The following is a 19635-nucleotide window of genomic DNA, read 5'->3' as shown; positions in this document are numbered from 1 at the left end:
TTTTAAATAGGAGTCTAATCTTTATTGGTAAAAGTTCATTTTGACAAGGAGATTGATGTTAACTGCGCTGCTACCAAGTGAAAAAGGGGTTGGATCAATTACCTTTAATTACGTCAATTGGAGATGACCCTACTAATTAGATTCAAATCAATGTTCTTGGGGTTTTGTTGAGAAAAAAAAAGGGACTCCTTTAAAAGTGTAGGGCATGGAAGTTAATAGTAGTTGATAACTAAACACTTTCTTTGCTTTGAGAGAGAGAGAGAGAGAGATTCACCTTATTGCCTAAATGTATGGATGACTATAGGTCACTATATGCGAATATTGGGTTTTGATGTAATCATGAATGCTTGGATGGAAGATGTGTCGGAATTCTTAGCTTTAGTGCTTGTTTAGAATAACTTATTTCTATTGATTTACTTTGCTTCAAAAATAAGTTGGGAAAAAGTACAATTGTACCTTTAAAGAGTGAGGCTTTGTTAACTATAAATTTTCTATTATTGTGGGAAAACAAAGAGATGTTACAAATAAAATACTTGATTGAGATGCGGTCATTTCTATTAGTGTGCTTATTTGATATAACTTAACTTTATTGATTTATTTATACAAATAACTTGGACAAAAGTACAATTGTATTTTTAAAAAGTGAGACTTTGAAAAGTTATAAATTCTCTTCGTAGTGGGAAAACAGAGAGATGTAACAAATAGAATACTTGATTGAGATGTGGTCATTTCTATTTAGTGCTCCTTTGGTATAACTTCTTTTTATTGATTTATTTTGCTTCAAAAATAAATTGTATAGAAGTACAATTATACCTTCAAAAAAGTGAGATTTAAAAAAATTGTACATTCTCTCTTCAGGTGAAAAAAATAGAGGGATGAAAGTGAAACAAAATCTTCTAAATTTCCATAAAATCAATCTCTTTTATAAAAAAAAAAAAATCATATTAGAATGATATGTGGTCATTTTTGGATAAACGTTGTATCCAAGTGACGTCCAAGACTCGAGTGCACTGGACAGCCAAAAATTCTTCATACCAAATTGGTTGCACTATGGACCTTCAATCAAAGTGGTTCATCCACCCTTACTTTTTAAAGATCTATTCATACTGGACAGGCTAAGCCCAGTGCTTGAATTTCACATAATACTTCATTAGTGGTCGTTCTAGACACTCAATCAAAGTGGTTCATCCGCCATCACTTTTTAAAGATCAATAAATACTGGACAGGCCAAGTCCAATGCTTGAATATAACATGAAACTTCATTAGTCATATCTCAACTACTACATGAAATTAGAGAGTAGGCAAGCCCTGTGAAGTCAGCTTCAGAATTTGACATTGTAGACAAATTCCTTCTAGCAGGTAAAACATTGATGATCACCTGAATTATCACCTTCAACAAGAGCCAAACTTTTAAGGTGTGAAAATGGTCATGGGCTGCTTTTGCTTGCATCTTATCAAGTGGGCTGTAAAAAGTTTGTAAGCCTGGTCTTTAATATGAAAGCCCATTTGGTCATACTTGATATGGAGAAGCCTAGCAAGATGATTGTGCTGATTTTTTTTTTTTTACAACTCCATGATTTGGCTTTTTATTAATCTATTTATAAATATTATTTTAGTAAACTTTCTTATACATCACAAGAAAGAAAACTGTATTAGTGAATGACTTACAAGAATACTTAATTTCACCATTGAAAAAGAAGAAAAGAGATGCAGAATTTATGTGTAAAACTTTTGTTTCACATGGAGTAAAACTTACCATTTTATGCCAATACAACAGGTTCGATGCCCCATATGTCTCTCGCGTATTCATGAATTGTTCGGTCACTGCTAAACTTGAATGAACCAGCTGTGTTCAAGATTGACATCTTTGTCCATCTCTGTCTCAATAAGACAATCATTAGGTAAAGCTAAGAATAGAACTATGGCATTAGTAATGCACTCATAATTAATACCATACACAAGCATTTATGTGAGGCTTAAATCTAAACTTAGTTACCAAAATTTTTGTAGAAGGTGTATGCAATTACATGTATATGCATGTAAGGGGGCCATGTAGCATGCATAAATTGTGTTAGCAACATAGCAAGAACCTTTATGCAAGGAAACATGCGTATGATTATGGCACTCCTGGAATATAAGGTCTAGAAATTGCTATTCGGCTCCTAGTTATCAGTTGGTACATCAGGTACATGAATTATTCAGGTTCAGGAAGGAAATTTGAGCCCAGAGTTGTAGAAAAACCTCACACAAACTTGACTACCTAAGCTAACTGGGATCTTTAAGACCTATATCATGATTGTCTATAAGCCTGATAGCCCACATAACTTTCAATCTATATGTATCTGAACACGTAGATTACAGGTTCAAGACAAAACTATATGATAGGCAAACAAGGGTGTGTGCGCATGCCTGTTGATGTGTATGAGGTAGCAAAAATCACTCACTTTTTGGTCACGATATGCCTCATCAACCTTCTCTTGGCACTCTATGTAACTTGGGAAGTCCTTGCCCACAAGGAAATAATCAGCACGGCCATAACCTTCATTTCCCTCTAGTGATCCCATAAGTTCTTCATAGTTGTAGGGACCAAAAACACCACTTCTGACAAAAGCTTTGACTTCTTCAAAGCGAGGATCAGGCACAAACTGTGTATAAGATCATATAGATCAAATAAATTGGAATGGAAAAATGCTAAACATACTACCAATTTTACTAAAAAAATCTTACAAAGTAACATGACAATAAATATGATTGGCATCATATCAACAACATAATATTAAAAAATTATTATTTTTTGTTTTTTTAGTTTTTGTTTTATGTCTAAAAGTTGGCACATAAGTTTGTAAGGCGCATATAGTAACATTTATAGTATCTCCAGCATCAATCAACTGGAAATATAGTTGATATAAATTTTCTCCTGTATTATTGAACACAACCAATAAAAAAAATCAATCCACTTTTGGATTTCAGTTGTTTATAATGTATGATGCTTTCCTTCATTATGTATTTGAATAGGCATGCCACAGCATTATTACAATGTCCTGGCTGCCCAATTATCTAATCCAGGCTTATCAGAAGTCTCTACTGGTTTGTAAGCTTACCTTTCCCTCAGTCCTTTCTTTCCTTAGTCCAGCAATTTCATGAGCTTGTGCACCAAAGAGGAAGAAATTATCCTCTCCAACCTCTTGCCTTATTTCAACATTTGCCCCATCTAAGGTTCCAATTTGGATACAGCCATTCATTGCAAACTTCATATTGCTGGTTCCACTAGCCTCCATTCCAGCAGTGCTAACCAAATTGAGAGAGAGAGGACCAGTCAGCAACAAAGCTTAATGTTAAGAGCGCGTTTGACAAGATAACATACAGCAGGATTTGGCATCAGGCCATAAACACTCATTTCAAATACTTCTAATTCATTTCAAGTATGTCAAATTCACCTACCACATTAAAAGCGCGTGCGCGCGCGCGCGCGCGCACACACACACACACACATATATATATATATATATTTATTTGGCTAACTTTGAAGTTCTAACACTTCAGTTGCATTCAATTTGTCCCCTTTTTTTCCATATTTTTCTTTGTTGAGGGATGAGTGGAAGAACTCCAAGAAATGAAATTCACAAATCCTACCAAAGTACCTGATATGCTGGGACAATTCACTGCCAGGAATAAGCACTTCTGCAACACTGACATTATAATCAGGAACAAAGACAACCTGAAAAAAAAAAAATCATGCTTTTTTTTTGGCATTTTATTATTTTGTCTAAGGAAAAGAAGTCAAGATGATAATATTGACCCAACAAATAGGTACTTTCTGGTGGCCTCTATCTAATTTATAAAACAAATCAAGATGCTATGCTATGTCAAAATGTTTCAGTTCCAAAGTAGAGAACCCAGAATAAGGAGATAAAGGTAGAATCAGCTGAATAGATTACTCCTTTACATGTAAACTAGATAGCATAAAAATAATTCAGGAGACGAATATTGGACCAAAAAACTGTTAATCACACATCCATTTTCACATCTTACTCCAAGATGACAATAATGTGTCTAGAAAAAGAAACAGTATAACATTGAGGTTTAGGTTCATGAAAATTTATGGTAGCATGGAGCTCCATTTTACAGAAATTAACTAGTACTTATTTCTTGTTTCCCTTTTTCATTTTCATTTCAATACTTTTTCTCCAATCAATATTGTTTTACTTAGTAATTTCCCAGATAATGTCAAAAGATTCATTTATTTGTTGCACTTTCAGAGTTCAGGCTTTTGAACAGAATAAATGATAAACTAACAAAGTTTTAGCCAAGTCAAATAAATTTAATGTTTCTCAGTAAAGGTAGTTCAAACATAAACAGTAATATACAAACTAATAATATTACCTTATTCTCTTAGGTTCTTCATAGAGCTGATAATGCTGTAATGATTCCATTCAGATATTTAAAATATGAGTAAAGTGCACGAAGTATCTTGGATAATCAATCAGTGAAGCCTTACCTTCAAAAGATCACCTATCTCTGGATCATGATTTACTCTAACTCCTACATCTGTGATAAATTTCACAATTCTCTTGGCTTGGACATATGTAGCAAATGCCTTTCCTCCAAATATACATACCCGAGGAACAAACTTTATTTTTCTTTCCTCAGGACTCATTTCTTTCATTTTTTTATAGCGATAAACGATTCCCATGATATTCAATAACTGCCTCTTGTATTCATGGATACGCTTCACCTGAAAATACACGGTTAGATCTACTGTTTTCTAGGCTAAAATACAGCAGAAAAATCTGTAGATGCCACCATGATTATTTCATATTATAGTATGAGCTGTATGAACAAAACTAAGCTTAAGGCTATTTCACAACTCAAAGGTAATCTCCAAAATTTTGATAATTCCTTATTTCTCAGTTTATTTACTTGGCACAATGTCATATTCAGTTGAAACAGAAAAAGGCCTTAAAGAACAAGGAAAAGAGTTCAGAATCAGAGAATAACCTGTACATCAAACATTGCATCAGGGTCAACAAAATAGCCAGTTTTTTCTTTGAGGAAGGAGGTAACCTTGATCTTGTTTCTTCTTTTTGCTTCCCTCCATTCAGATTGGAGTTCTTCATTATCTGCAAACTGCATACAACTGACACAAAACCAGTTAAAATATGACACACACACAGCTGATATAAAAGTCATAGATAGTGAGGAAATTGTCTTCCGTTATTTTTAATGAAACAAGTATATGCATATGAAAATCACCATAGAAAACATGTGCATAACATAGAGTGGGAGTGACCCTCAAAACTCAACAATGACCAGATATGTTTTGAAGCTTTTTATGGTAATTATATGACTATCATTGGCTAATGCACGTGGTTAAACTTGTATGCATCATACCATTCTGTTCAACAACCTTTCTTATTTACTACACTCAAGCTAATTATTTTAGACACTAAGGTAAGGAGTTATAGCTCAGCTAGCACTTCCTTCTCCCATAATAATGGGAATGGAGGGTAAGGTCGTGAGTTCATGTCCCATTGGGTGGAAATTGAGATTAAGGTGATATCAGACATGAGTCACAGTGTTCATGACGTGAACTACAAGCATTAAATACACATTGGAAAAAGAAAATACATTCTGTTTTAGGAAGTTTCAGGTTTGATATAATGAAATGAACAACTATAACTAACCAATCTAAACATTTGACAGATTACAGGATTGGATATGAAATTACCTTTCGAAGTGTCACCAATTTCTCAGTGTCTACAACCCAATCTTCAGTTCCAATCCACTTGGTTATAATTTTACTTAGATCTGGATTGCAAAAACGAATCCATCTTCTTGGTGTCACCCCATTTGTTTTATTTTGAAATTTCTCAGGCCATAACTGCCAAAACAAGGTAATGTATTAGCAGAGAATGAAAGTTACTATCTATTGGAATGTTTACGTATGAGTGGTGTGGTTAGTTAAGTAGTGAAGTCCCACATAGGATAAAAATGACAATAGTGAGTAGTGTTTTTTTTATACATCTATAGTTGGGAGTGTGGGGATTTGAACTTGGATGTCTCGTTGGAAACACTAGGCGGTGCCAACTAGTTGAGCTACAAGGCTCTTGGAACAAAAGTGAGTAGTTAATATAACATAATTGGCTCTAAACACATTAACTTAAGTTTTTGGTTTAAGTAGCGTCCCTTTGTGTTATAATTGAGTCACCCCAAGGTGTTATATCCCATTATATTAAATGTAGAATGGTCCAACAACAATAACAGTGATGAAAGGAAAATAAACTTAGATCAATGACATGGTTACCTTATAGAATTCATTAAAAACTTCACTTTTGACTATTTCACTATGAATCTCAGCAACCCCATTCACTGCATACCCACCCGCAACACATAGATTAGCCATGCGGACCACCTTTGGCAGTTTTGGAGCTTCATCAACTGTCACCTCTTTTTTGTTCTCAGTATCCAGTCCTACAGATTCATCTTCTTCAGCAGTAGGCTTATTTTCTTCAACAGAAGATTCAACTTCCTCAGCAGGATCAACAGCAGAATTTTCTTCTGATTTAAAAAGCAATTCTGCAATGGAGTCAGGCAACTCCACATTATCCAAAATTCTCATTTGTTTCAATTTTTGTTTCAACATGTCAAGATCCTCCGTGCCGTACTCAGCAATTATGGTATGAACCAGCTGGTTAACCATTTGAATATATAACATTAGAGTGAAAACTAAAAAGGACTATTTCAGAGAGGAAGCATGTCTGCATGTATAAAATGGTAAGGACAGGGCATGATTACTAATTAAAGTTTGAAGCTGAACATCACCATATTATCACTATTTTTACCTCCTCATCAATCCTTCTTATGATCTCAACATGTCGAGGAAGCAATTCCTGCATAAGCTCTAGACTCCATTTCTCTAGTGCCTCAGGCAAAACTGTGTGGTTTGTGTATGCAACAGTTCTGGCAAAAAGGTCACAGAACCATGAAAAGAAATATCAGGTACTGCCACTTAGAGGTAATATAAGTTACCTAATAGCAAGGAAACTACCTTCTGTTGAGTATCAAAGTGATGCATATAAATGTTTCATTATGATAGAGCTCTGACATTGTGTGGACCATGTTAAATGTGTTATGTGTGTGTGTTTAGTTAACAAATGCATGTACTGTATGCATACATATGCATGCCAGGACGCCCAGCACCACACATGAACACAATGGCTCATGGAATCCAAAAGAAACCAAAGAAGTGCAACATACAACTGTGTGATCAATCACCACAGACATGTTTAAATATTATTAAAGGAATTACCTTCGAGTAATATCCCAGGCTTCCTTCCAACTCAAACCCTTTACATCTATTAATATTCTTATCAACTCTGGGATGCAGAGCGTTGGGTGAGTATCATTCATCTGCACAGCTACCTTTTCAGGAAAATTCTCCCATTTCACAGGCTCTCCTGATCTCCTTTCAAAACGTGCAATAATATCTTGGAGAGAAGCAGAGCAAAGAGTATATTGTTGCTTCAATCGAAGAGACTTTCCCTCCAACGATTCATCCCCAGGGTACAATATGTAGCAGATCTGATCAAAATGTAACATCAAAATGACCATAATTAATTAGTGTTATACAGACCACTTATGTCAGTTTTCAAAATGAAGGAACATAAGCTACAATAGTTTATGAAGAGTAGGAGCAAATGATTGCTTGTAGTCCTAGTTACATCTCTATGTTAAAGTACAGTGGTGAAGAAATCAAGGATGAAAGATATAAATAGATGATTTCTCAGAGAAAGAGATGGGTGCCAAGCAGTGAGAAGTTAGATATAGTGGCTTAAGGCGGGGACAGTGAAGCAATAGAATGTTTAATATTGGAGATGTGCAATGGCAAGGGGATTGCTATTATCTCCTGGAGGAAAGAAAATTAAGTTTTGTGATGTTCTTGAAGAGCCAAGTGTTTAGATAGTATAATTTACTGTCTTTTTGGTGCTGTATTTATGTTTGCTTGTGTCTCTTAAGGGCTTAATTTGCAGTTTATTTCTTGTGTGTTTAAATGTAACTCTTTCATTAGCTATGATTAAAATCTATTCATCTGCAAGAAAAATGTTTCAAGTGTGTTTTGAAGCAGCAGCACAGATGTTGGAGAAGGTGCAGACAAATTCTGTGCATTTTCTTATTTATATTTTCTGCACCTTGGTTTTGTTGTTGGGTGAATCAGTGGCATAAAGAATTTATAAAAATTGTCTTAGAAAGTTCTTAAAAAAATGCAAATATTTTTATAAGAAAAGGAATCATGAAAATTGAAATAATTATCATAAACTCTAACCTTTTCAGCATTCTTCATAGCTGCATATGCTTTGGCATGATCTCCAGCATTAAAAGCTCCTAAATCAAATTCTTCTGGTGCAAGTTTTGTGGACCACAGTCGAAGGTTTATGGTGGTTTTAGTTTTGTATCCTGGTATGGGGACATCATAGGCAAGAGCCACTACATTTTCCCCTCCAACCCATTGTTTACTTCCATCCGCCCCTGAAGTAACTTCACCATAGAATTTCACAGGATAGGAAACATCATTTCTTACAATTTCCCAAGGATTGCCCATCTGCTAGGATATGCTTTAATCAATCAACAGGTAAACAAAGTAACCATATAACCTTAAACATTTCATCACCCTTTAAGTAGATATGGAAAGCAAAGCTTCTACTGAAGTATTAAGTATTCTAAACCATGATAAATTACTCACATAAAAAAGGGTGTTACTTAAACTTATACCGACCACAAATACATCATACCTCAAGCCAATTTTCAGCAACTTCCTCCTGCCCGTCTTTGGTAATGTGCTGTTTGAATAAGCCATACTTGTATCTAAGTCCATATCCCCAGGCAGGGTAATTTAATGTTGCCAGTGAGTCCAGAAAGCAGGAAGCAAGCCGCCCTAATCCTCCATTCCCAAGTGCAGCATCTGGTTCCTGTCAATAATCAACTGACAAAATTTGGGCACTCAAAAGCAGCAAGTCCATGTTAGATTAATTTAGCCAAAGGAATGCATATTTTAGATATGTTTGTGTGTTTGAAAACCACCGCTTTCAAATTTCTATTAGAAGGTCAATTTTGGAGGTTTCTAAGTCACATATCTAGTCAATTGTTTTAGGTAATATTTGAGGTTCAATTAGCTCAGAAAAACATTTTTTATGACAGTAAGTCAGTAATTTCATCTCTAATTGAAATTGGACAAATTGTAACCTCTGAAGCTTCTAATGGATCAACTGAAACTATATAGTAAACTTTGTTTTTCCCTTTTCCAAAATTATCATCATGCTAGTATCAAACAACCAAATGGCATGAAACTACGATGAATTTTCAGATACTCAATTAGAAGCAGTCCAGAAGAGAAGATTAATTAGAGGATTATTGAACAATCTTACCTGCCTAGCAACATCTTCTAGATTATGCCCTAGCTTTCTCAAAGCCTCTGCATAAGCCCCTGAGAGCTCTAAATTTCCAATTGCATTTAGCAATGCCCTACCCTTAAAAAATTGAAAAATAATTTTATTTTTTTAAATCCACTAACCAGTAGTATGCAAACAAGAATTAATTTCAATGGCTGGTACAAACAGAAAGCTGGGACGAACCTGTAGATACTCCATAGACAGATAATATGCCTGCTTTACATTCATCTTTTCATAGTAATCATAAGTAGCATTCCAATTTATGATAAGGGTATCGCGAACACTTTCTGCAGTTGCAAAGTATGCCTTAGGGAGTTCAAACTGCTCTGTAGAAAATGATGGAGTGAACTCAGCGTGGTATTTAATACTTGACGCTATAGATGCTGAATCTGGAATAAAGGTGTCTAGATCACCTGCAATGCCTAAAGCAAAATACCAAATGTTTTAAAATTTAGGAGTGCATCAATAAGCAAGTGAGTGCATTAGACATGCTTGTCCAAAACAGAAAGGAACAGAGCAAAATGTTATGCACACGTATGTACTCGGCCAACTCATAACAATCACAATGCAGTATGACTCAAGCATGAACTTGGGGATAGCCAGTGTTTTCAAATAAAAAAATTACACAATAATTACAATAAAGGAGACTACAAGATTTCAATAATTAGTTAAAGGAAGCCTTGTCACTTGTGCATGCAATAGATATGATTAGATTCAGCTTATCACTGCTTGTAATTTGACCTGATAGGAGAATAGCAAGACTTTAAAGTGCACTGAAAGCACGCCAGCACTATATCTAAGATGGTTGCAAGGCACCAAAAACACTATATCTAAGATAATTATCTAATCAGTAGGCATCCCAAGTTGGAAATTTTTGTTCTCTATTGTAGGAGAAACCCTGCCACTAGTTTCATCAATTTCTCCTGATTACAAATGATAGAGCCTAGGTTATAAAGTAAGATAATTTGATCATATTCAACCATACCATTATACCTCCAAATGTTTCACAATACAAAAGTTTGAAGTATAGATCAAAAAATAAACACCAATATGTGAATGAACTCCAAAATTGGAACTCCAACCATGACACAAAACATGAAAAATTTGAAACTTTAGGCTAGACTCCTTTGAAATGGGAAAAACTTAGGTATAGCTGCTTGGGTACTATACCTTAGGTTCTTCAATTAAATTCAATCATGTTGCTTAATTAATCAACGTGGCATATCTAAATGAACTCCAAATCCCCATTACTCCTAAACACAATGCCAAAAATGGAACTCCAACTATGACACTAAACATGAAAAAATGAAAAATTTAGCCTAGACTCATTTGAAAATAGCAAAACTTAGCAATAACTTCTTAGGTACTGTACAGTGGATTTTCCAATTAATTAATCAATGCATATCTTTTTGTAAAGACAATTAAACTCAACCATTTGGATTAATGAATCACATGATTGAACTTAATTGGGAGCCCATGATACAACACCTAATATATGTAAATAAGTTGTACCCTTTAAATATATACATGTAAATATTTTAAAAGACACTAGCTAACTAAAAGATATTCAAGAAAAGAACCTTCTTTTTGTGTAACAGAGTCCTTTAGCTTCTGCTTTTGATTGCTGGCGACATTCTTGACAGAAAGTTTTCTTCTTGAATAGCTGGAACGTGGGGTTCTGATCAAGAACAGCTCCGGATTATGGGTTGTGCGGTTGAACCCCATAAAGCCGAAGATAAATTTGGAATGTGAAATGGACATTGATTGAGCACTAGTTGCTGAGAATGGTAGAGTTGCCATTGTTCTCTCTCAGAGCAAAAGTGATGAGTGATGAGAGAATGAGTGAAAGAAAGATAATGTGCTCTTATCTACCTACTCTCACTGTCTCATGGCTTTCATCAACTCTTCCAACTCCATGGAATCATGTTAAACACACGAGCAAACTGTTTTGTTTAGTTGCTTTACCTGTCTGTGTGGGACTAGAGTTCTCGTTGAACCTTGTGATTGAAATGGACAAATAGCGGGTAGATATTTTTCTCTAATATGGACAAGTTTGTTGTCACCAAGATGCCATTTGTTTTCACCCTCCGCCTTCCATGTTGGTGACTTTTTAGGAGTGAAATCAAGGTGGTTCATGGACCACAAATCCACCATGATCGTTGATTGAATGAGACGTTTTTTTTTTTTTTTTTTGAAAAAAGAAAAAGAGAGCTCATGTGTGTAATAATCGCCCCATGTTCCATGGTATATTATCACTTGAGCTTTTTGGCGTCACTTGGGTTTTTTTGGTAAGTCTATGAGTACCACCGAGGCATAATAAAATGTGCGTGGTGGGTCTGTTTGAGATTTGTGGGCCGGGCTGCCTCCTGCCACACTAAGGCCCAAAAGTTTGGGGTTGGAGAATCGGGATCGGTCCAATTGTAACTCAACTCAAACCGGTTTGTGTACAAACTAAAGCTCATTTGTTGAAGAACTTTGGTTACATGCCCGTGGTAGATGAAACTGTCACAAAGGTGTTACGACAAACAAATATAATATAACAAAAGTAAATAAGAGCTTGCCGTTAGCCAAAATAAACTGAAGATAGTCAATTAAGCTAAAGAAAAAAAAAACAGCACAACAATAGGAAACGCAATGTACAAGGTGAAATGACAAAGATAAAAGAGAAATAATATTAATGCATAAACAGTAAAATCAAAGAAGAAATGATTAGTTTGCAGTGTTCAGTTGTATTACGGAACTAAGACTAAGGAGGGAACCACTTTCTCAATGTGGATAATCTCGCAGGAGGGTCCTGCTGTAGAAATTATCCATTTTGAGAAAATGGGCCTGAATGACTTATGCCCCCAAAGAAAATCCTTAACAGAGGGTAGGCTTTTAAAGGAAGAGAATGGATTAACCTATTAGTGCATACCTGTCATCTAACTCTTGCATACTCTCTCTGTTTTTCTCTCTAACTTTCTTTTCCTAAGTTTTTTGCTACTCTATTTTCTACTCTCTTATTTTCTTTTTGCTTCTGTGTTCTTGTTATTGTTGTTATATTGCTGTGATTGTGATGATCGTGTTGATGATGTTTACTGTGCACAACGGAGGCTCTTTATATACTGCCTGTCGTGACTGGTTTTTACTGTTTTACCCTTTAACCACTTTTTGTCTAAGTGTGAGTGTACTTCTAGACCTTTTATTGGTTTATTAGCTGCCCGGCCACCACCACTTACCTGTGCTGGCTGTGCCACACCCCATTACTAGACAAAGAATTCTACTTTGTTTGCTTGTTCATCGTGGCATTCCTATCCGCAACAAGGTAGGTATTCTTTCTCTCACTATCCCTTATGGCATGCACCTAGTGGTTCCAGCTTCTCCTCCCTCTTTTGGGTAGTATGTCATCCTAGCAGGACATTTCTCTCAAAAGAGTTTAAGCGAGAACTCTAGAATAGGCTTCCCCTTTTCTCCCCACCGCCAGACCATACACTCTTTTACCCCTGACCCATGACCCACCACTTTTGTATTGGCTGGGTACAGGTTGGTAGTGCTTGAGCCTTGTGCGTGCTCTATTTTTGCGTATGTCCAAAGCTTGTCTATTGCTCATGTGTTTGCCATGGCTTGGATGCTCGCCTGTGTGTTCTGCCGCTCATTCTTGATTTCTTGTGGCGTGAACTGATTTTTGAGCCCTCATTCTTTATGGCTTGCTTCCTACAAGAGCTGGGCCTTGCTTAATTGTAGTTCTCTTCTTAACCCACTCCTTATTTCTTCCATGGATTTGCTAGCATTCTTGCCATGCCATGTTATTATTCCTATCGAGGTGTTATTTAATCTGTGCTTGCTGGACCTTTTTTAGGCCTATTGTATGCTTTTCTTTTACTTAATTACAGTGATCTCGTATTGTCATTGAGCCTGCATTCATGCTATTTCGGGCCCTCTTGACCCAATTCTATTGCTTACGGGCTTCCTTGGTCCATTTCTTTCTCCTTAGGCATCTTCGACCCATTTCTTTTCCTTGGGTATCCTCGGCCCATTCTAATTCCGCATTCCCATAGGCTTTTACTAACTTTTTTTGGGTTTCCTCAACCCAAAATTTTGCATCCTTTTCCTTTGGAGGTTTATGGGCTTGCCATTACCCCCTCATTTACTTAATTCATTTTCTTTGGGCCTCTTTGGCCCATTCCTGCTTACTTTCCATTTTTTATAGTGCCTATGAGTTTATTACTTCTTCCTCTGTGCTCTTTTAGGCCCACTTGCTTCCTTCAAGGCCCAATTACTATTTTCTAGGCCTATAACCCATTATTCCTGTCATTCGGACATAATGGCTTTTTTCCTCCAATTTACTAATTCTTTTCTACTTATATTGTTGGAGTTTCTTCCTGCTATTGGGCTTTTCTACCAAAATTCCCATCAACAATGTGCCATGATTTTTGTATTAGAAAGTGAAGAACAAGTGACTAATATGTATAAAGTTTTGATGAAAATAAGCAATAAGTATATATGCTACTTCCTTTTTTTTTTTTTTAATAAAAACTTCTTTTCTTTTAATACAAACAAGCAATATAGTTTATTTTGTCTAAAAAATAAGTTTGAAAAAATATAGATTCACTGCAATTTAAAAAATGTTGGAATTGGGATTAGCAGAAGTATATTCACGTGACAATAAGTAAAAACATTCACACAACATAATAATATTTAGCATGTTTCAGCTTATTCCAAACCTATATCCAAGAGCATCACTAACCAGAAAATTCAATTTCAAAGATATGGATTACAATGTGTCTAAACCAAACTAACACATTATAATCGAAGCTAAGAGCCAAACTCCCATTAAAATCAAAGCTAAGAGAAAAGTTTGCGTTGAGGACCTTTAGGTGCGGTCTTGCAGTCAAATACAATATATATATATATATTTTTTACAGTCCTACTAAGAAATTATACTGCCCACATTATGTACCATATTATTTATTTATCATTTTATTAAAAAATTCTCATCTGTTTAAAATTTCTGAGATAGCTTATATGTAAAGAAAGTGTAAACACTCACGTATAGGCCCAAAGCTGGTATGCACAGCCCATATTCAACTGCACATCATGAACACCAAATAGTTGGACCTTCGGACCCACATCACATGTAAGCCCAATGACCCTCCATCAGTAATGTTCCATGCATCTGGGTCCCACATTTCCACTATTATAGTGATTTATAGTCTTTTGCAAGAAACAAACTTTCAAGTTACAACCAAAAAAACAAATCCAGAATTTTAAAAAAGGCAAGGGGTCCCAGATTCCCAAATCCCCAACGGTCTAAAATTGTTAAAAGCACTCAAAAGCTGGAGATAGAGCCTCACGGTTCTCTGCTTTTTCGCAGCGCCTCCCATCTGTTTGTTTTTTTTCCTCAGAGACAGAGGCAAACCAAAACACAACACAAATTGAGGGAGGCGTGTTTTCAAAGAGGACCCTTTAAGTCTCCCATAATAACAAAACCCATATTAGACAACATATTCGGTTCGTGTGTGAAACTTTTTTTCTTGACGAGACGCCAAGATAAACATTATTTTTTTCCATCTCTGGGTACTGAATTTCAATACCCATCTGGTACTTTTTCTTTTCCTCAAGTTTTTTAATTTTTTTTTGACTCAAACAAAACCCAGAAATTTTATAAAACTTTGGAAAGCAAAGTTATCATCTTTGGATTGTTTAATCTTTGCATTGACATACTTACACATAAAGATCTGTCATTTTTAATTTTCCTTTCTTTTTCATTTTTGGGTCTTAGGATTCATTTCTAAATTTGTGTATTTTCTTATCTTCTAATGGCTATTCATTGATTTCTCTGTGGGTTTTGATTTGATTAAAATAAAACATTGGTATAACATGTAGTTTTTGATTCACATTGCTTTGTGTCTTCTCTATATGCTAGATTTAATTTCTGTGTAAAGATCAAATTCTGTACCTGATCATGTTTTAGCCCTCTTTTGTTTTGACATTATTTGAATTAAAGTATGTGAAATTCTCTGTATTTTATGAATCTGTGTGATTTCTCTCTTTATTAATATGGTATTGATGTTACCTATAAAAGGAAATTTGAGTGAACATTGGGAATCTCTTCTAGATCTCTCACCAAGCTGTTTGCCATGAGAGATTTTTTTCCTCCATTTTCTTTTGATTATCACTTGCACCTACCATGGATAATAATATAAATGCCTACTAATTTGCATTTTTAACAATTTTAGGTAACACAGTTGGATAATCATACAGATTCATACCATTCGTATCAAATGACATTGTTTGTGTTTGTAGGTACAATCGTCGAATCATTGCATAGATTTCACTAAGACTTTGGAGTAAACAATATTTGTGTTGATATATAGGAATCTTAGTATATTGTCAAAATGTTTGGATTTATGAAATCGCCCGTGAACAAGGTTTTTAGGCAGAAATCAGTGGAGCCTGGATTTCCGGCTTCTTCTAGTTCTAATCCATTTGATTCAGATACTGAATCTGATGCCAATCATACTAAACCTGCAAAACGAACCCCTTCCGAACCTATGTTAATAACCCCAAATTTTAATACCAACCCTTTTGATGATGATGATGATGATGGGAGAAGAGGGGCTTCTTCATCATCATCATCCTCATATTCTGGATCTGCAGCAGCAAAAGACAGATACAGAAATGATTTCCATGACTCAGGAGGACTACAGAACCAGAGTGTACAGGATCTGGAGAATTATGCCGTGTACAAAGCTGAAGAGACAACAAAGACAACTAACAATTGCCTGAAGCTTGCAGAGGAAATAAGGGAGGATGCTACTAAGACCCTTGATATGCTGCATCATCAGGGTGAGCAAATCACAAGAACCCACCAGATGGCTGTTGATACAGATAAGGATCTGAGTCGGGTAAGTTCGTCTATGTTCTTGCTTATGAGAAATGCTTAAGTAGGTGTGCAGCCTAGGAAATGGTTTCTGATGTTATATACTGGAACTTTTCAATATCATGCCTCTCTTTGACTTTGCTATTCTCAAATAACTTGTCCATCTAGGTTGATTCTGCTTTCTTGAAGATGCTAGAAAATTATAATGTGGGGCCCAGCACTCATGATATCTTTGCACAATTTAGGCCTATCCAATAGGAGTAGGGATGAACCACCTAGGAAAACATATTATCCAGAATGCATTGGTTTACCCCAGAAACTCCAAGTGAATGTATGTAAATATTTCTAGATTATTGTAGAAGATGTGTCATGGATTTCAGATCTTTGGAATCTCTTATGTTAGCCTGCAGGTTCCATGTAAAGAAGCCCAAGTATGAAGCTACTATGCATATCAACATGTTTAACTGGAAAATCCTATGTAATAGGAGTAGGGATGAACTGCTTAGGAGAAGAAATGACCAGCATGCAGTGATTTACACTGAAAATCCCTAGTGAATATATGTGAATATTTCTACTTATCAAAAACAAAAAAAGAATATGTGTGAATATTTCTAGATTCTTGTAGAATATATGCATCATGGTTTTTTGCCATGGGATTCTGATATTTTGGAAAGTCAGCAGAATACAGATATTATGCAAGGAAACTCAAGTTTGAAGCTTGTATGCATATCAGAGTGGTGGTTTATAATCTTTCAGCTTCACTTGACAAATCGTAAAAAGCTCAACTAAAATTTATTAATAAAGATAATCTAATGGTGTTTTGCTTTGGCATCTTCAATGTGGGGTCTGATGGGTTCATTCTTTATAGAATATTAAGGGCTGATGTTAAACATGTCAGAATCTGTCCAAGAAGATCTCCATGGTACCAAGTTAGAACTGGTTTAATTCAACTTGAGTTTCACAAGGCAACTATATAGTGCAATTGGTAGACTGTCAGATCAAATTGACCTCAATCCAACAGACCACAATGTTCAATGACTAAATTTATAATAATCTCTTCAATTTAAAATCCAGTATTTTTTTCATTATAAAAGGGGTGGCAGTTTTGGGTCGAAGTATAAAAACCAAAGTAAATCTCATTAAACCTTGTTCATGAGCTTGCTTTTAAAGCCTTGCCACTCCCATTCTTTCAAGTTGGAAACCAAAGACTGAAACTAGCCAACCTGGTTAGGTAGAGATCAAGGGATGCACAGAGCTCCTTTCCAGATGGAGTATCTTGAAATCCCGCCTTAATCTCTGCTGCCTATCCAACGTGAGGATAAAGAATAGATGCTAGTAATGCTGGGGCATGGCTGGTTGGACTGTTGGAGTCCTGGAATGTGAATTCTGTGTATTCTTCATATAAATGTGTGGCAGTTTTGGAAATGGTTGACCAGCCTATATTCATTAGCCTAAAGCCACCTCATTGCCACCTTTGGATGCAATGTGACAATCATTGAAAGCCAAGCTTGTATTTTCCTATCTGATAATTAATGAATTCAGTTATTCTTCATATAAATGTGTGATAGTTTTGGAAATGGTTGACCAGCCTAAATCCATTAGTTCAAAGCCACCTCATTGCCACCTTTAGATGCAATGTGAAAATCATTGAAAGCCAAGCTTATTTTCCTATCTGATAATTAATGAATTATTACTTACTGCTACCTAAAAGTGGACTGCTGTCTAATTATTTATCTTTCATTTTATTCTCTTCTTTCTTCAAGTGTTTTTTGATCATGCATTATTAATATCAGGGAGAGAAGCTTTTAAATAACCTTGGTGGCATGTTCTCTAAGACTTGGAAGCCAAAGAAGACCCGGGAGATTACAGGGCCTATAATTACAGCAGGTTTTAATCTAAAAAAATTGGCTTCCTTCAGTCAAGATTTCTTGTTATTCCTTTAATATATCAAAATACATGGAGCATGGTGATTGCAGTCATTTTATATTTATTGTGTTGGCTGAACAGATAATTCATCCAAAAGAAGTGTATACCACTCAGAGCAGAGGGAAAAGTTGGGTTTAGCTCATGTACCCAAAGGACGGGCAGCTTCTCGAACAACCCCTCCTGAACCAACAAATGCCTTGCAGAAAGTTGAGGTTTGTGTTTGTGATTATCAATTAGCTATATAACATTTGCTTTTGGATTTCCTAATACGTGTTGCCAAAATCAGGTGGAGAAGGCAAAGCAAGATGATGCCCTTTCGGATCTAAGTAATATCCTGGGTGATTTGAAGAGTATGGCTGCTGACATGGGAGGCGAGCTTGACAGGTCAGTTGTGTCCCTCCTACCACGAGCGAATTACACATTTTTTATCTATATCTATAGTCATTACCATCTTGAAGCATCTGAAAGTAAAAAATGGAAAACTAGACTCTAGATCAGATTTTAATTAACTTTGCCTTTTTGCACAACCTACTATCATTTAGTTACAACATATTTTTCTGGTTTAAGGGAATCAGTAGGTGCTATTGTTTTGTAGGAAAACCTTTTATGCTTCACACTGCAGCCAGTCATGCATCCATGCTGCTGCAGTGTTCCGAAGGCTTTTTATTACAAGCACCTTGTAAAATACTTTTGGCACCATTGGTTCCATTGTGGTTTTTCCTTTACACAGTCACATGACACACCAGATTCTTTGGCAGTGGAAAATTTTTCTAGAGGATTTTATCTATTGTAATTTTTCTTGCCAATTACTTTATCATTTTTATACAGCTATTCTCTCTCATGAATGTTGAATGTAATTTGGTGATTGCAGGCAAAATAAATCTCTTAATCATCTTGATGACGATGTGGATGAGCTGAACCACCGAGTGAAAGGTGCCAACCAACGTACACGGCGTTTGCTTGGGAAGTGAAGGTTGACAGTGCTTCAATAAACCAGCCTGTTCTTTCAACTTTTCTATTGTCATATTTTTGTTTTTCCCCCTTCTGGTTAATGTTGTCCTTACTGATATTTTTAGTTTTCTTCCCATTTGTATGCAAGCAATTCTGAGTTATTTTTATTTTTATTTTTTTACCACGATTTTATTTTTGTTTGTCAATTCCTTTGAATTTTGGCGCTCCCAATGCCTAGAAGAATTAATACAATTTACATATGCTGTGATGGCTGTATAGGACTAAATTATTTATTTATTTGTTTATGGGTATCCATGCGCATATTAAATAATATACATTTAATTTTGAAAAATTAGATGAATTCATCATCTTGTGCCCCTATATGTTGTATGTAGGCCTTTTCAACATGAAAAATTCTCCATTTGTAATTTGTATGGCAATTAAGTACAT

At 35.6% G+C, this 19635-nt stretch overlaps 2 protein-coding genes across 5 annotated transcripts; one reads left to right on the top strand and one right to left on the bottom strand.

Annotated features, from left to right (window-relative positions):
* Positions 1–1125: 1125 nt before the first annotated feature.
* On the bottom strand, positions 1126–11462 carry LOC142626784 (alpha-1,4 glucan phosphorylase L-2 isozyme, chloroplastic/amyloplastic-like). Of its 3 annotated transcripts, XM_075800487.1 has the most exons (15): positions 11027–11455; positions 9630–9868; positions 9423–9524; positions 8790–8966; positions 8324–8599; positions 7310–7581; positions 6843–6960; positions 6305–6688; positions 5729–5881; positions 4999–5127; positions 4499–4735; positions 3642–3718; positions 3102–3288; positions 2445–2645; positions 1126–1877 (listed from the first exon to the last, which is right to left on the bottom strand). In XM_075800487.1, the coding sequence occupies exons 1-15, from the start codon at positions 11244–11246 to the stop codon at positions 1761–1763; spliced, it is 2889 nt and encodes a 962-aa protein (XP_075656602.1). In that variant the 5' UTR covers positions 11247–11455; the 3' UTR covers positions 1126–1760. The 3 variants fall into 3 exon arrangements, with proteins under 3 accessions (XP_075656602.1, XP_075656603.1, XP_075656604.1); XM_075800488.1 differs by lacking the exon at positions 9423–9524; XM_075800489.1 differs by lacking the exons at positions 1126–1877; positions 2445–2645 and adding an exon at positions 4384–4418 and having other exon boundaries at positions 3108–3288; positions 11027–11462.
* A 3315-nt stretch (positions 11463–14777) lies between these two features.
* LOC142627349 (putative SNAP25 homologous protein SNAP30) lies at positions 14778–19471 on the top strand. 2 transcript variants are annotated; one of them, XM_075801192.1, is made up of 6 exons: positions 14778–15026; positions 15732–16333; positions 18102–18195; positions 18316–18446; positions 18521–18618; positions 19106–19471. In XM_075801192.1, the coding sequence occupies exons 2-6, from the start codon at positions 15824–15826 to the stop codon at positions 19203–19205; spliced, it is 933 nt and encodes a 310-aa protein (XP_075657307.1). In that variant the 5' UTR covers positions 14778–15026; positions 15732–15823; the 3' UTR covers positions 19206–19471. The 2 variants fall into 2 exon arrangements, with proteins under 2 accessions (XP_075657307.1, XP_075657308.1); XM_075801193.1 differs by having other exon boundaries at positions 14874–15002.
* Positions 19472–19635: the final 164 nt, after the last annotated feature.

The sequence above is a fragment of the Castanea sativa genome, chromosome 3, assembly GCF_040712315.1.
Source record: "Castanea sativa cultivar Marrone di Chiusa Pesio chromosome 3, ASM4071231v1".
In the NCBI taxonomy this organism is placed as follows: domain Eukaryota; kingdom Viridiplantae; phylum Streptophyta; class Magnoliopsida; order Fagales; family Fagaceae; genus Castanea; species Castanea sativa.
Note: the sequence above shows the minus strand (reverse complement) of the source record. Positions and strands in the feature narration are given on the sequence as shown.

What these genes read in the sequence shown, in the direction of transcription:
- LOC142627349 (XM_075801192.1), top strand. Translation starts at nt 15,824, where the DNA reads ATGTTTGGATTTATGAAATCGCCCGTGAACAAGGTTTTTAGGCAGAAA. An exon ending in CAGATAAGGATCTGAGTCGG is followed by an intron (nt 16,334 to 18,101) that starts GTAAGTTCGTCT and finishes TATTAATATCAG; the next exon opens with GGAGAGAAGCTTTTAAATAA. An exon ending in AGGGCCTATAATTACAGCAG is followed by an intron (nt 18,196 to 18,315) that starts GTTTTAATCTAA and finishes TTGGCTGAACAG; the next exon opens with ATAATTCATCCAAAAGAAGT.
- LOC142626784 (XM_075800487.1), bottom strand. Translation starts at nt 11,246, where the DNA reads ATGGCAACTCTACCATTCTCAGCAACTAGTGCTCAATCAATGTCCATT. An exon ending in TAAGAAGGATTGATGAGGAG is followed by an intron (nt 6,689 to 6,842) that starts GTAAAAATAGTG and finishes ATGGTTAACCAG; the next exon opens with CTGGTTCATACCATAATTGC. An exon ending in AGATAGGTGATCTTTTGAAG is followed by an intron (nt 3,719 to 4,498) that starts GTAAGGCTTCAC and finishes TTTTTTTTTCAG; the next exon opens with GTTGTCTTTGTTCCTGATTA.